The 16,142-nt window shown below is 41.6% G+C and overlaps 1 protein-coding gene across 2 annotated transcripts; it reads right to left on the reverse strand.

Annotated features, from left to right (window-relative positions):
* Nucleotides 1-797: 797 nt before the first annotated feature.
* Nucleotides 798-14,147, reverse strand: znf622 (zinc finger protein 622). 2 transcript variants are annotated; one of them, XM_071362592.1, is made up of 8 exons: nucleotides 14,018-14,147; nucleotides 13,353-13,418; nucleotides 12,490-13,071; nucleotides 12,017-12,292; nucleotides 10,832-10,994; nucleotides 10,481-10,596; nucleotides 1,776-1,919; nucleotides 798-1,317 (listed from the first exon to the last, which is right to left on the reverse strand). In XM_071362592.1, exons 2-8 carry the CDS (start codon nucleotides 13,402-13,404, stop codon nucleotides 1,184-1,186), a joined length of 1,467 nt encoding a protein of 488 aa, XP_071218693.1. In that variant the 5' UTR covers nucleotides 13,405-13,418; nucleotides 14,018-14,147; the 3' UTR covers nucleotides 798-1,183. The 2 variants fall into 2 exon arrangements, with proteins under 2 accessions (XP_071218693.1, XP_071218692.1); XM_071362591.1 differs by having other exon boundaries at nucleotides 12,017-12,295.
* Between the last annotated feature and the right edge of the window lie 1,995 nt (nucleotides 14,148-16,142).

Genomic DNA, 16,142 nt, shown 5'->3' on the forward strand with positions numbered 1-16,142 from the left:
CACTAAATTACATTTTCAGCTTCCAAGAATTGTGTACAGATCCTTGCAACATTGTGCCATGCATTATGCTGAAACATGATGTGATGGCAGAGTATGAATGGCACAGGATCGTGTCACGGTATCTTTGCATTCAAATTGCCATTGCTAAAATGTAACTGTGTTCGCTGTCTGTAGTTTATGCCTGCTCATACCATAATCTGACCGCCAACATGGGGCACTCTGTTCACAACATTGACATCAGCACATCTGCGTTGTTGTACTGCCAAATGCTCTAAAATGACGTTGGAGGCGGCTTATGGTAGAGAAATTAACATTAAATTCTCACAACTCATCACCAATAGGGATGCAAAAAATCTGAGATTTTTTTTTTGTATATGGAACATTTCTGGGATCTTTTATTTCAGCACATGAAACCAACACTGTACATTTCATTTCTATTTTTGCTCTGTGTATTAAACAAAACCAGTGTGGATTGCAGTTTCTCCTTGTCCTTAGACTGCAAGTTAAGGAAGCATACCGTTGACTTCTAAAAATGTTGTAGCGACCTTAACAAGGTAGCTAGGTGTTAAGAGTTTGAGACCTCTTGGCTTGACATCACTGGACCTGGGTTATAATTCCGGTCATTGCTTCCTCCTGAATTTGCAGCAATATGTTTGATTAATTTTGCTGGCAAAAACCTGTCCAAAGTGACTGATCCCTCTATTTGTGCACAAATACCCATAACCTCAATAACTCACAAACCAAATGGGCATAAAATTGTCATATTTACCCATGGAATCAATTAAATTTGGCATATGTGAAACATAACAATTCCTTAATGTTTATTACTCAACCTCAATTGTATTTTATAAACAATTACTTGCTGGGGGGGAAAATCCAAGTCAGAATTTCATGATGTGAAATATACAGCCATTTGTCAAAATACAAAACAGTAACTCAGTATTTTGTATATGACCTCGGATCATGAATAGAATATGACATATCCAGTAAATATTAACGGCTCTGAAAATAATTATTTCATGGTGAAGTCCTTTGCAATATGCAGCCGATATAACGAGCGCTGAATGTTTACAACAGACATCTTTGAACAGGGAAAAAGACATTAGCCGTAAAAGGTTTAGGGACTGTCCTAATATGAGAATCAGGTATATGGGGATCTGACGCTGCATTTTCTGTCTAGGGACTAGAACATGACTTGGAGCCTGAAGTGGGTCTGTTTGTTAGAGTTGTTGCCCATGCCTATCTTCAGCATCCACCTTGACTTCATCTTCTGGACAAACTTCATGTCCTTCTGGTTCTGATGGAAAGAGTTTTTACCTAGACAAAAAGCAAGCAATGAATGAATAACCAAACCCATTCACCAATTAATTGTATTCAGCTTTTCGCATGTTACTGCTGTGGTCACATGCTCCATACCGTCCTTGGTCAAACACCTTCAAAATAGTCACGTGGGAGATAAAAATATCTCCCAGTTTTTTGTGTGTGTGGAAAATTTAGGTCTCAAAACCGCATTGGTTTTCCATAAGGGTAGAACAAAAAGGTATACACTGAAGGTTTGAATGAGAGTTTAAATAAAGACTATTGGTTCATCTCTAAATCAAATTTAGTGAACTCAGGATTATCCCTAAATTAAGCTCAATTAATGTATATAATGGCTTAATTTCTATATGCACGTGTTAAGTAATGTATAGGTTCACTCAAGTACAGAGCTCAGTAGTGAATGTGTAGGTGCAACCCTGCATGGATCATGGTTGATGTGTAGTGTTGACCCTTACCCATGTCTCCGCCCCAGCCCAGGGCCTTGTACTGCCTGAGTACCCGACCCACTGCGTTCCTGTTGTGGGCCAACGCCACAGTCCTGGGTGCGCCAAAACGCTGCTTGTAGTATCGCATCAGAGAGCGGTGGCCGATCTTAGCACCTGAGGAAAAACAGCGAGAGGTAAGAAAATATGTATTAGTTTAATATGGCGCGTTACTGCTTTGGCCTGCACATACAGCGGCCCTTTGCACATAAGATTGCAAACCTCTGGTCTAAAGGGAGTTGAGGACAGCCCATCATGACTAATTCTAAAGAGATGTTAAGGTGCCCAAGAGAAATGGCAGTTCATAATTGCAAACATTTGGTCAGATAGCGGAAATCAAAATTTACAAGACATTCATTAGACAGTGTTTCCTGAGTTTGAATACTTCATGATAATCTGTAGACCGTACTCTTTAGCAAGAGAGTTTATCTATATTTTTCATAGCTTTCCATTTACCACAAACCGATGCTGGCACTAAGACTGCACTCAACAAGCTATATTGGGCCATAAGCAAACAAGAAAATGCTCATCAAGGAGGTGGCACTCCTAGTTGCCGGTGATTTTAATGCAGGAAACGAATCGCGGATTTCAATGGGAAACCCAGCTGAGAGCTACCCAGTGACGCGAGCCTACCAGACGCGCTAAAGGCAAGCAACACTGAACCATGCATAAGAGCACCAGCTGTTCCGGATGACTGCGTGAACGCGCTCTCCGTAGTCGGTGAGTAAGAACTTTAAACAGCTTAACATTCACAAGGGAGCCGCAGGGCCAGACGGATTACCAGGCTGCGTACTAGAATATGCTCTGACCAGCTGGCAAGTGTCTTCAGAGACATTTCCAACCTCTCCCTGACCCAGTCTGTAATATCTACATGTTTCAAGCAGACCACCATAGGTTACCTTGGCATTCTTTGGCACATGGACTGTCTAAATGACTACCGCCTTGTAGTACATAAAATGCTTTGGAAGACTAGTTATAGCTCACAACACCAATTTGCATACAGCCCAAATAAGAGCCACAGATGACGCAATCTATTGCACGCCTAATTGCCCTTCCCCAACTGTACAAAAGGAACACCAACGTGAGAATGCTGTTCATTAACTACAGCTCAGTATTCAACCCCATAGTGCCCTCCAAGCTCAACACTAAGCTAAGGTCCCTGAACACCTCCCTCTGAAACTACTTCCTGACGGACCACCCCCAGGTGGTGAGGGTAGGCAACAAAGAAATGCCAATGGTGGTGTTGCTGTTTATACTCAGAAGCTTAAAGGATTTCACGTTAAACTTGAAGAAATATGGCTAAAGGTTCATCTGTCTCACACCCATTCTTGTGGGAAGCTGCTATAGACCACCAAGTACTAACAGTCACTATCTGGATAACGTGTGAAATGCTTGATCATTTGTGTGATAGAGGTATACTTCCTGGATGATTCAAATCTTGACTGTCTTTCATCAAGCTGCCCACCCGAGAAAAAGCTTCAAATTGTAACTAGTGCCTGCAGCCAACCTACCAGGGTAGTTACAAACAGCACAGGAATGAAAACAACAACATGTATTGATCACATCTTTACTAATGCTGCAGAAATGTGCTATAAAGCAGTATTCAAATCCATCAGATGTAGTGATCACAATATAGTAGCCATATCTAGGAAAACCAAAGTTCCAAAGGCTGTGCCTAATATAGTGTATAAGAGGTCATACAATACATTTTGTAGTGATTCCTATGTTGTTGATGTAAATAATATTTGTTGGTCCGTGGTGTGTAATGAGGAGCAACCAGACGCTGCACTTGACACATTTATGAAATGTATTATTCCAGTTACTAAAATCAGCATACACCTACTAACGGACACAAAACTTAAATGCCTGTAGATTGACGAGGAATTGAAAAATTGTATGGTTGAGAGGGATACGGGAAAAGGAATGGCAAATAAGTCTGGCTGCACAACCGATTGGCAAACGTACTGCTATTGGGAAATCATGTGACTAAACGGAATAAAAAGAAGAAGCAACTATACTATGAAACAAATAAATTATATACTGAATGTTAGTAAAACGCTATGGAGCACCTTAAATTATATTTGGGGGGGGGGGGGGGGAAAGCAAACTCAGCTCCATCATTCATTGAATCAGATGGATCATTCATCACAAAACCCACTGACATTGCAAATTACTTATGATTTTTCATTGGCAAGATTAGCGAACTTAGGCATGACATGCCAGCAAAATACTAACACTACACATCCAAGTATAACTGATCAAATTATCAAAGGCAAGCATTGTAATTTGCAATTCCATAAAGTGAGTGTGGAAGAGGTGATTTTTTTTTTTTAAATGTCTATCAATGACAAGTCACCGGGGTCTGACAACTTGGATGGAAAATAACTGAGGAGAATAGTGGATGATATTGCCACCCCTTTTGGCCATATCTTCAATTTGAGCTTACTAGAAAGTGTGCCCCCTCAGGCCTGGAGGGAAGCTAAATTAATTCCGCTATCCAAGAATAGTGTTTATGTATGCGGATTACTCAACACCATACACGTCAGCTACTACAGCGACCGAAATGACTGCAACACTTAACAGAGCTGCAGAATAAGTTAGTCCTAAATATTTCTAAAACTAAAAGCATTGTATTTGGGACAATTAATTTCACTAAAGCCTAAACATTATAATGAATGTGGAAATTGAACAGGTTGAGGTGACTAAACTGCTTGGAGTAACCCTGGATTGTAAACTGTAATGGTCAAAACATTGATAAAAAGGTAGTTAAGATGGGGATAAGTCTATAATAAAGCGCTACTCTGACTTCTTAACACTATCAACAAGGCATGTCCTACAGGCCCTAGTTTTGTCACACCTGGACTGCTATCCAGTCAGAACAAAGAGAAACGTAGGAAAATTACAATTGGCTCAGAACAGGGCAGCACAGCTAGCCCTTAAACGTACATGGGGAGCTAACAATGATATGCATCTCTCATGGCTCAAAGTAGAGGAGAGATTGACTTCATTACTACTTGTTTTTGTAAGAAGTGTTGACAAGCTGACTGCACTGAGCTGTCTGTTTAAACTACTAGCACAAAGCTCAGACACCCATGCACACCCCACAAAACATGTCACCAGAGGTCTCTTCACAATCCCCAAGTCCAGAACCGACTATGGGAGGCTCACAGTACTACATGGAACACTATTCCACATCAGGTAACTGATGCAAGCAGTAGAATCAGCTTTAAAAAAAACAGATTTAGGAAAAGCGGGGACTGAAGACACGATAAGACAAACTTTAATCACATGTACACATGGATTTTGTATTGTAGATATGTGATAGAGTAGTGGCCTGAGGGAACACACTTAATATCATCTGAAAAGTGATATTAAAATGTTATATTTTAAATTGTATAACTGTCTTAACGTTGCTGGACCCCTTGGCAGAAGCTAATGGGGATCCTTAATAAATACATCCACCACCCTGACCCTCAACAATGACACGACAGTGATGTCACCAATGACGATGAGAGCCGATGAGGTGGTCAGAGACCTGGCACTGAGGTGCCAGAACAACCTTGACAAGCTCAATCCGATGATGCTGTGACTGACCGTGACAGACCCCCCCCCCCCCAATAAATAAATAAAATCGATCCCGCTCCAGAGTACAGGCCTTGGTGTAACGCTCATTCCTTTGACGATAAACGCAAATCCGACCATCACCCCTGGTGAGACAAAACCGCGACTCGTCAGTGAAGAGCACTTTTTGCCAGTCCTGTCTGGTCCAGCGACAGTGGGTTTGTGCCCATAGGCGACGTTGTTGCCGGTGATGTCTGGTGAGGCTCTGCCTTACAACAGGCCTACAAGCCCTCAGTCCAGCCTCTCTCAGCCAATTGCAGACAGTCTGAGCACTGATGGAGGGATTGTGCATTCCTGGTGTAACTCAGGCAGTTGTTGTTGCCATCCTGTACCTTTCCCGCAGGTGTGATGTTCAGATGTACCAATCCTGTGCAGGTGTTGTTACACGTGGTCTGCCACTGCGAGGACGATCAGCCGTCCGATCTCCCTGTAGCGCTGTCTTAGTCGTCTTGCAATGTATTGCCCTGGCCACACATGCAGTCCTCATGTTCACGCAGATGAGCAGGGACCCTGGGCATCATTATTTTGGTGTTTTTCAGAGTCAGTAGAAAGGCCTCATGTCCTAAGTTTTCATAACTGTGACCTTAATTGCCTACCGTCTGTAAGCCGTTAGTGTCTTATCGACTGTTCCACATGTACATTAATTGTTCATGGTTCATTGAACAAGCATGGGAAACAGTGTTTAACTTGTCAATAGGGGGGCGCTGTTTTCACTTAGGAAAAAATCATGCCCAAATTAAACTGCCTCGTACTCTATTCTAGATCATACAATATGCATATTATTATTACTATTGGATAGAAAACACTCTCAAGTTTCTAAAACTGTTTGAATTATATCTGTGAGTAAAACAGAACTCATTTTGCAGCAAACTTCCATACAGTAAGTGAAAAATCTGAAAACGATGCTCTGTTCCAGGGCCTGCCTATTCAATTGCCTTATATTTATCGATATGCATGCACTTCATACGCCTTCCACTATATGTCAACAGGCAGTGGAAGGTGGAATGGGGTGTCTAGCTTGATCTGAGGCCGAACAAGAGCTTTTGGAGTGACAGGTCTGGAAATTTCTTTGTCTTCTCTGGCGCGCGAAGTACGTCGACATTGTCTTCTGATAAGCGTTCGGTATACACGGCGGATATCTCCGGCTCTGATTTTATTTGATACATGTGATAATAACATCATAAAGTAGGATTTTTCAACCGAGTTTTATCAGTTTATTCAACGTTTATTGGGACTTTTGGAATTTTCCGTTCTTTGCGTCAAGAGAAGATGGGAATGGCCACATGGCTAGCTAAGGTTGCTAATTCGACAGAAGAAATGGACATTCTAAAACCAAACAACGATTTATTCTGGACCAAGGACTCCTTGTACAAGATTCTGATGGAAGCTCAGCAAAAGTAAGAACAATTTATGATGTTATTTCGTATTTCTGTGGAAAATGTTGATTCCTATTCTCTGCCGTTTTGGGAGCGCTGTCTCGCAATAACGCAAGCTGTTTGTTATGGTAAAGTTTTTTTTATCTAACACGCCAGTTGCATTAAGAACCAGTGTATCTTTCATTTGCCATACAAGTATTTTTATGTAAAGTTTATGATGAGTTCTTTGGTCAGATTAGGTGAGTGTCCAAAATAGCTCCGGACATTCTGGTGAATCGATGCTACATATTCACAATGTATAACCACGGTTTGCAGCTCTAAATATGCACATTTTCAAACAAAACATAAGTGTATTGTATAACCTGATGTTATAAGACTGTCATCTGATGAAGTTGGTCAAGGTTAGTGATTAATTTTATATCTTTTGCTGGTTTTTGCGATAGCTACCTTTTGCGGTGAATAAATGCATTTGTGTGTTTGGCTATTGTGGTAAGCTAATATAATTCTATATTGTGTTTGCGGCAAAACATTTTTTTTTTTTTTTATCGGAAATATTGGCTAGATTCACAAGATGTTTATCTTTTATTTGCTGTACACCATGTATTTTTCATAAATGTTTTATGATGAGTATTTATGTATTTCACGTTGCTCTCTGTAATTATTCTGGCTGCTTCGGTGCTATTTGTGATGGTAGCTGCAATGTAAAACTATGATTTATACCTCACATATGCACATTTTTCGAACAAAACATGAATGTATTGTGTAACATGTTATAAGACTGTCTTCTGATGAAGTTGTTTCTTGGTTAGTGACTAATTATATCTCTATTTGGTCAGTTTTGTGATAGCTACCTATGCGGTAGAAACATGGTGAAAATATGCGGTTGAGTCTTTGGCTATTGTGGTTAGCTAATGTTTTCGCTGTAAAACATTTTTAAAATCGGAAATGATGGCTGGATTCACAAGATGTTTATCTTTCATTTGCTGTATTGGACTTGTGATTTCATGAAAATTATATTATATGATATCCCTGTCCCGTTAGGCTAGGCTAGTCAGCTTTTTTGATGAGGAGGATCCCGGATCCGGGATGGATATTAAGTAAAGGTTAAACCCTTTAGAATGAAGATCTGTGAAGTTATTTGGATTTTTATGAATTATCTTTGAAAGACAGGGTTTAGAAAGATTGTAGCCAGTTACATTGCCTAATGTTTTGCTTCAAGTTAATCTTGGAAAAGTACCGTAGAAAACGACACAAGTCAGCGCTGTCTGCTGATAGAATGCCCGTTCGTGAATTCTTACCCCAGTTTAGATGTGCAACTGAAGCACAAAATTAGCCTGATGCCGAGGAGAAATTACAATAAGCATTTTAGATCTGCATTTACAAAACGCAGCAAGATATGTGTTTTTCCCCCTGCGTTAACGAGACTGCTAAGTTTAACTTGCCGTCTAAGTTAAGCGGCTGAATTAATAAATTGACGGGGCATCAGTGTTACCCTTCTGCTGTGTTTGAGAAGTCAAAGCCCGTTGGTTGAGTTCTGTATAGCTGCAATCTTGATTTGTGATTTTTTCCTTCTCTGTTCTCAGCCCGTCTGCTCTTCCCCCATCTTTACCGAGAAGGACAATCAGAGACTTGTCCTGAAGCCACTCCTGCGTTGTCTTGGCTGTGTGCTTAGCGTCGTTGTCCCGTTGAAAGGTGAACTTTCGTCCCAGTCTGAGGTCCTGAGCAGGTTATCAAAGATCTCTGTCCCTTGCTCCATTAATCTTTCCCACAATCCTGACTAGTCTCCCAGTGAATGACGATGAAAAAAATATTCCCACAGCATGATGCTGCCACCACCATGCTTCACCGTAGGGATGTACCAGGTTTCATTCAGATGTGACGCTTGGCATTCAGGGCAAAGAGTTCAATCTTGGTTTCATCAGACCAGAGAATCTTTTTTTATTTTATTTTTTGTCTGAGACTTTAGGTGTCTTGGCAAACTCCAAGCAAGCTGTCATGTGCCTTTTACTGAGGAGTGGCTTCTGTCTGGCCACTTTACCATAAAGGCTTGATTGGTGGAGTGCTGCGGAGATGGGTGTCCTTCTGGAAGGTACTCCCATCTCCACAGAGAAAAACACTGGAGCTCTTTCAGAGTGACCATCGGGTTCTTAGTCACCTCCCTGACCAAGGCCCTTCTCAGTTTGTGGCCAGCTCTAGGAAGGGTTTTGGTGGTTCTAAACGTCTTCCATTTAAGAATGATGGATGCCACTATGTTCTTGGGGTCCTTCAATGCTGCAGACATTTTTTGGTACCCTTCCCCCGATCTGCCTCGACACAATCCTGTCTCGGAGCTCTACGGACCTGTCTGTGATTTTAAAATTCAAGGCACACTTAACCAGCATGGCTACCACAGCATTCTGCAGCGATACTCCATCCTATCTGGTTTGCACTTAGTGGGACTATCATTTGTTTTTCAACAGGTCAATGACCCAAAACACACCTCCAGGCTGTGTAAGGGCTATTTGACCAAGAAGGAGAGCAATGGAGTGCTGCATCAAATAACCTGGTCTCCACAATCACCCGACCTCAAACCAATTGAGATGGTTTGGGATGAGCTGGACCGCAGAGTGAAGGAAATGCAGCCAACAAGTGCTCAGCATATGTGGGAACTCCTTCAATACTGTTGGAAAAGTATTCCAGGTGAAGCAGGTTGAAAGAATGCCAAGAGTGTACAAAGCTGTCATTAAGGCAAAGGGTGGCTACTTTGAAAGATCTAAAATATATTTTGATTTGTTTAACACTTTTTTGGTTAGTACATGATTCAATGTGTTACTTCATAGTTTTGATGTCTTCACTATTTTTCTACAACTTAGAAAATAGTACAAATAAAGAACACCCCTTAAATGAGTAGGTGTCCAAACTTCTGACTGGACTGTGTGTGTGTATATAATACATACACACACAGTGCATTCGGAAAGTATACAGACCCCTTACACTTTTCCCACATTTACATTACCAGCCTTATTCTAAAATGTATTAAATGAAAAACCTCAAACTACACCATAATGGCAAAAATACATGTTTTAATCTGAAATACCTTATTTATATAAGCATTCAGACCTGTTGCTATAAGACTCAATTGAACTCCATTGATCATCCTTGAGATGTTTCTACAACTTGATTTGAGTCCACCTGTGGTATATTCAATTGATTGGACATGATTTGGAAAGACACACCTGTCTGTATAAGGTTCTCTGGAGAGACCGCCCTATCCAACCTGACCAAGCTTGAGAAGAAATGGGGGGGGGGACTCCACAAATACAGGTGTGCTTGTAGCACCATACCCAAGAATCAAGGCTGTAATTGCTGCCAAAGGTGCTTCAACAAAGTACTGAGTAAAGTGTCTAAATACTTGTGATAGTTTATTAAAAAACGTTTTGTTTTGTCATGGGGTAGTGTGTGTAGATTGAAGGAAAGAGAGGATTTAATCCATTTTAGAATAAGGCTTTAATGTGACAAAATGTGGAGAAATGTCTGATTACTTACCTAATGCACTGTATATATATCCAAGCTATCATTGCGTATTTATTCCTTGTGTTCATTTTTTAAATTCTGCATTGATGGGAAGGGCCCGTGAGTAAGCATTTCCCTGTTATTTCACACCTGATGTTTACGAAGCATGTGAAAATAATTTGATTTCACCTGAAGGAAGGGTGAGCTCCAGCGTATCATCATCGTAGTCTATGGTCTTCCCGTCCGGCAACTCTTCATCCTCCATCTCAACATCATCTCCCTCTTTCTGGTCAGGATAACTTGTCCTGCAAACAACATTTCACAAAATGGCCACTTGAGAAATTGCTAATATATAATTACAATCAAGATAAAAAATATGAGGGGCAGAAGACCCCCTTTCCTACTACGGTGCATCCTCGAATTCTGTACTGGCTCTGATTTTTCTTCATATTGTCCTTTCCAGCAACTACAGTACAGCTTGGTTCAGCTCAGTAGTGTGAAAAAGGTTAGACTATAGGAGCCCTGGTATTTGACATCTACCTGAAGTCGTAGAAGTCGGCAAACTCTAGCGATGCGTCTCCGTCGGTGAAGAGCTTGCAGTGGCTTTTGTCGGTCATGTGGCCCTGTACTGCCTCAGTGGAGTAAAAGGAGCGGCCTTTCTCGTTACACCACAGACACACCTTACCAGCGCCCACTTTCTCTCCTGCAACACAAAGAAAGAACAAGAGTATGTTTAAGATTTTTGAGTGAGATTTCAATAGCAGAGAAATGACTCAAGACAGATTCCTCCGATTCAGGTTTAGATTGACCTAAAAGTAAATGAAAAACTTTTGGCAGACATTCTTATCCAGAGCAACTTACACTCAGTGAATTCAACTAAGGTAGATAAAACAACCACACCTGAAACTTAACAATGAGGTAAGATATGGCATAAACACCCGCCATACCTTACCCCAGACCCAGGGATGGCCAACTCTGGATCCCTTCAATCACCAGAGTTAGGTAAATCTGCTTTTAGTTTTTTTGTACGTCATATGGAATGATCTCAAAGGCCTTAAAGTTTGTGTAGTTGATGCCTCTAGGGCAATTCAGGTTAGATGTTAGAGGGCTTTTTACTGAAGAAAGCATTTGTTTCATACAATTGTGTTTGCTTTTCATGCATTGTGTAATTGATGTGTATTTTTAAATACATTTAACTAGGCAAGTCAGTTAAGAATAAAATGTTATTTACAATGACAGCCTACCCCGGCCAAACCCGGACGATGCTGGGCCAATTGTGTGCCGCCCTATGGAACTCCCAATCACAGCCGGACGTGATACAGCATGTATAGTGTAATTGCTGTTTATTGATGTGTTTGTTCATGCAGGACTAATTCGCAAAATAATCAAGTGGTCTCAGCATGATTCCCTGGCTAAAAATACATAAATTAATTAAATACGGTCAAGAAAGATAACAGGTGTTAATTGTTTTTGTTGCTAGGGGGTTCAACCAAGGTGCTCTTTGAAGACAAAGAATACGTGGTCAGAAAAACATTCAGTTTCACGTCTGAAAACCTGACGAGGAAAAACTCTAAACCCTAGCTACAGGTTATTTTCCCTAGTCAAGACATGATTATAGAAAAAGGCATGCTTTCCAACCAAGGTGCAAGCTAACGGTGTAAAGATATTCAGCCACTCTTGGTAGAACAATGGAGGACCTGATGACACTTATGTACTTCCACTCACCCAGGTAGCAAATTAGTCCCTTGAGGTTGATTAGAAATTCCAGGTCAGGCAGGAAGAAGCTGTGCACTTTTGTCATGTGAGCCAGGTTTTTGAGGAGTGAGTGAGAGTGGTGGGGGCAGAACAAACAGTCTGTGGGGGGGATGGTCCCTGGTAGAACGGCGGGGTGGGGAGAGGCCGAAGCAGCACCATCCCCTTCCTCGTGCTCCATGGTTTCGTCAGCATCTTCCTCGAAGTCATCATCATCCATGTCATTGTCGCCATCTACGTCCTCCCACTCTTCTGAAATAAAGAAACTGAGTGACAATGGACACAGAGAACACCCAAGACAACCACAGCAACACTGACAAAAAGGGATGGCGTTTTGATATTACAATCATCTTCACAGAAGTCGACACATTCTTGGCCACCTCTTCATGCAATCTAGACAGATCCTACACAAGTTAATTCAGGCCTACTTGAGTCAGACATCATACCTTCCTCTGCTGTGGCCAATTCCTCTCCCTCCATCTTCTTAGCTTGCCCCTCAAACCATTGCAGCCTGGGCGGTTTCTCCGGCTTGGCCTTATTCGCTGCTGGCCCCTCCACTCCTGAAGCCTGGGCCTTTTCCGGATTGGGCCGTTGTGGCGGCTTTAGGGCCTGCTGCAGCGCTTCGTTCTTGGCATTGTGGTCCACCTTGCCGTCATCCCCGAGGCCCTTCTCCAGGTTTTTCTCATTCATCATCTCCACTTTCCTCTGGGCTGCCAGCAGGGCCTGCTTCTCTAACTGCTGGTGCTTGTGGGACTGCAGGTGGTTCTGGTAGGCATTGGAGCTGGAGAACTTCTTGTTGCACGTGGGGCAGCCCTCGCTGACAGTGGCGCCAGTCACCTGTTGTTCGGTGGCGGCCCGTTGCGCCACCACACGCTCCTGGAAGTTCTCTGCAGTCACAGGGGGCATGACGGCAACTTTGCGTTTCAGGTTGTAACGGTGCCAGTCGGTTTTGTAGTGGGCTCGCTGGACCTCACCATCTGCGAAGGCCACACGACAGCTGATGCAGGTGTACGAGGACATGGTGGTGGCTAGAAAGATAAAGAAGATTAGCCTTTTATATAATTTATTGAAATGACCGTTGACCAACAATAACTATTGCAGATGTGTACCATTGAAGGATATATATATTGTAATGAAACAGGCTGGGAGCAGGTCTCGAACCCTCTAGCCCTAAGTCCGAGCTATCGACTGTGCCGCAAAAGCATGCTCGACCGGCAGAGTCGATTTCCGTGCTTATAAACCCAGGGTCGTGACGCTATTCATCTTTTGGACTATACGAGACTTACGTTACCTCTATATTTCCACTTACCATGAACTTTTGTGGGGGCAGGTTCGTCGTCGTAATTAATGGGGGAATTCATTCTAAAAAGTCAACCTGAGCACAAAAAAAGTAAGTAGTTAGTCCCAAATGTAACCACTTTCAAATTAATGGTTTAACGTTAGCTACAGACCTGGCTACATGCAGTGGTAGCTTACTAACTAGCTATGCTTCATGAGTACAAACAGCTATCACTGTATGAAAAAGGTATTATTTTTTTATTGGTAGGATGAACAGGACTTTGTCAACCAGATATCTCTCATGAAAAACAAATCGCTGTAACGTTTAAATTACACCTTTCTAGCTGACTAACTAACGTTTCTGGTAGAGAAGGGCCCGTACGAATTTCACTGTTATTCCACACCCGTTTACGAAGCATGTGACAATTCAAATGTGATTTGCTACAGGTGACAATATCATTTTGATAACGTCATGAAACATATTTTGACTAGGCAAGCGCAGCCAGCAAGGCACTGGCTTGGTAGCATTAGCGAAATCCTATTTATACGTGAGCAATGACGTGCTAATGCTAGGCTAATAGGTAGCTAGCTATTTGGCCACTAATTAACTAGATGCCTGAAACTTCAGTTAACTTCTAGCTAGAAAGGATATCACAAACCATTTACACACTTGACATATAAAATCAGTTTACTTACCAATTCAAAGCCCTCCTTGAATAAAATGTGGAAGCTAACTACGTGTTTATGCCAACGACTGCAAACTTGTCTTCCTCCACACGTGGGTTTCAGCGCCTCGTCAGCGACACTAAAAAAGTATTTCCAGGTCATGGAATTTCGGACATTTTCAAAATAAAAGTAATCCACGTAACAGTAGAAAAGTTTTAATACCCTGTATTTATTCATGATAAATTAAACATAATGTCTAAACATTAATGATGATTCATATTTAAGTGACATATTTATATTTATTAACCTTTAAGCAAGTCAGTTAAGAACAAATTATTATTTACAATGACGGCCTACCCCAGCCAAACCCTAACCCAGATGACACTGGGCCAATTATGAGCCGCCCTATGGGACTTCCAATCACAGCCGGTTGTGATACAGCCTGTAATTGGCGTCTGTAGTGACGCCTCTAGGACTGAGATGCAGTGCCTTAGACTGCTGCGCCACTCGGGAGCCCCTGAATATAATGTATATTGGCTTATAGAGCAAAAACGATTGTAAGTGCACAGTAAAAGTATTGTAGGGAATACTCAGTATGGTCTGTAGGATCCTTATATGGTGTCATTTCATGGGGAACTGAATTAAATGGAGTGTTGCTGGTCTTTTACTGCGTGCCTCCCATAGTCTTTTCTGGACTTGGGGACTGTGAAGAGACTGGCATGTCTTGTGGGGTGCATGGGTGTCCGAGCTGTGTGCCAGTAGTTCAGACAGACAGTGCATTCAACATGTCAATACCTCTCAAAAATACAAGTAGTGATGAAGTCAATCTCTCCTCCCCTTTGAGCCAGGAGAGATGGAAATGCATATTATTAATGTTTGCTCTCTGTGTACATCCAAGGGCCAGCCGTGCTGCCCTGTTCTGAGCCAATTACAATTTTCCTAAGTCCCTCTTTGTGGCACATGAGCACACAACTGAACAGTAGTCCAGGTGTGACAAAACTAGGGCCTGTAGGACCTGCCTTGTTGATAGTGCTGTTATGAAGGCATAGCAGTGCTTTATTATGGAGAAACTTCTCCCCATCTTAACTACTGTTGTATCAATATGTTTTGACCATGACAGTACAATCCAGGGTTACTCCAAGCAGTTTAATCACCACAACGTGCTCGATTTCCACATTATTCATTACAATATTAAAGGTTTAGTGAATGATTTGTCCCAAATAGGATGCTTTAAAAAAATATATATTTCAGAAAAATGTATTCCTAGCCACCCATTCTGAAACTAACTGCATGTCTTTGTTAAGTGTTTCAGTCATTTTAGTCTCTGTAGTAGCAAACATGTATAGTATTGAGTCATCCGCATACATAGACACACTGGCTTTACTCAAAGCCAGTGGCATGTCATTAGTAAAGATTGAAAAAATTAAAGGGCCTAGACAGATGCCCTAGGGAATTCCTGATTCTACCTGAATTATGTTGGAGAGGCTTCCATTAAAGAACACCCTCTGTTTTCTGTTAGACATGCAACTATTTATCCACAATATAGCAGGGGTATCACGCCATTACACATATGTTTTTCCAGCAGCAGACTATGAGAGATAATGTCAAAAGCTGCACTGAAGTCTAACAAAACAGCCCCCACAATCTTTTTATCATCAATTTCTCTCAGCCATTTGTATACGTGTTGTGCTTGTAGAATATCTTTCCCTATAAGCGTGCTGCACGTCTGTTGTCAATTGGTGTGCCTGAACCCCTCCAAAATTGGCCTCATCTGACAAAACACAATTCAGTGTATCCTCGCTTATTTTGATGTAAAACCTCTCCACTTACATTCTGCTCATCAGATTCAGTTTTCATAGAGCTTACGATTTCAAAGTCATGTATGGAATGGGGTTTTATTTCACACTAGGGTAAGCAAAAAAAATGTATTAAGGTGTTTTGTTTCTCCAGCTGAAATTCAACACAAAAATAGTCAATTCATTTATTGTTTTGGGATTAATATAACATGCAGGAATAAATGTAGGCATCACAATATAGACAGAGTAATAACCAGCAAGCTGTTCGACACAGCTCCCCTGAAAAACTGAACATATTTGGTTAGTAGAACCCCAACTGAGTGTTTTCAACCCCAGTTTATTTGAGACGGGTAGTAACG

Source organism: Salvelinus alpinus, chromosome 23, assembly GCF_045679555.1.
Source record: "Salvelinus alpinus chromosome 23, SLU_Salpinus.1, whole genome shotgun sequence".
NCBI classification, from domain to species: domain Eukaryota; kingdom Metazoa; phylum Chordata; class Actinopteri; order Salmoniformes; family Salmonidae; genus Salvelinus; species Salvelinus alpinus.

Bases quoted from the DNA above. Each gene is read 5' to 3' on its own strand.
- znf622 (XM_071362591.1), bottom strand. From the start codon at position 13,404: ATGAATTCCCCCATTAATTACGACGACGAACCTGCCCCCACAAAAGTT. The intron at 12,296-12,489 runs GTATGATGTCTG...TCTTTATTTCAG, and splicing joins ATTGGCCACAGCAGAGGAAG to AAGAGTGGGAGGACGTAGAT. The intron at 10,995-12,016 runs GTGAGTGGAAGT...TTTGTGTTGCAG, and splicing joins GGGACTAATTTGCTACCTGG to GAGAGAAAGTGGGCGCTGGT.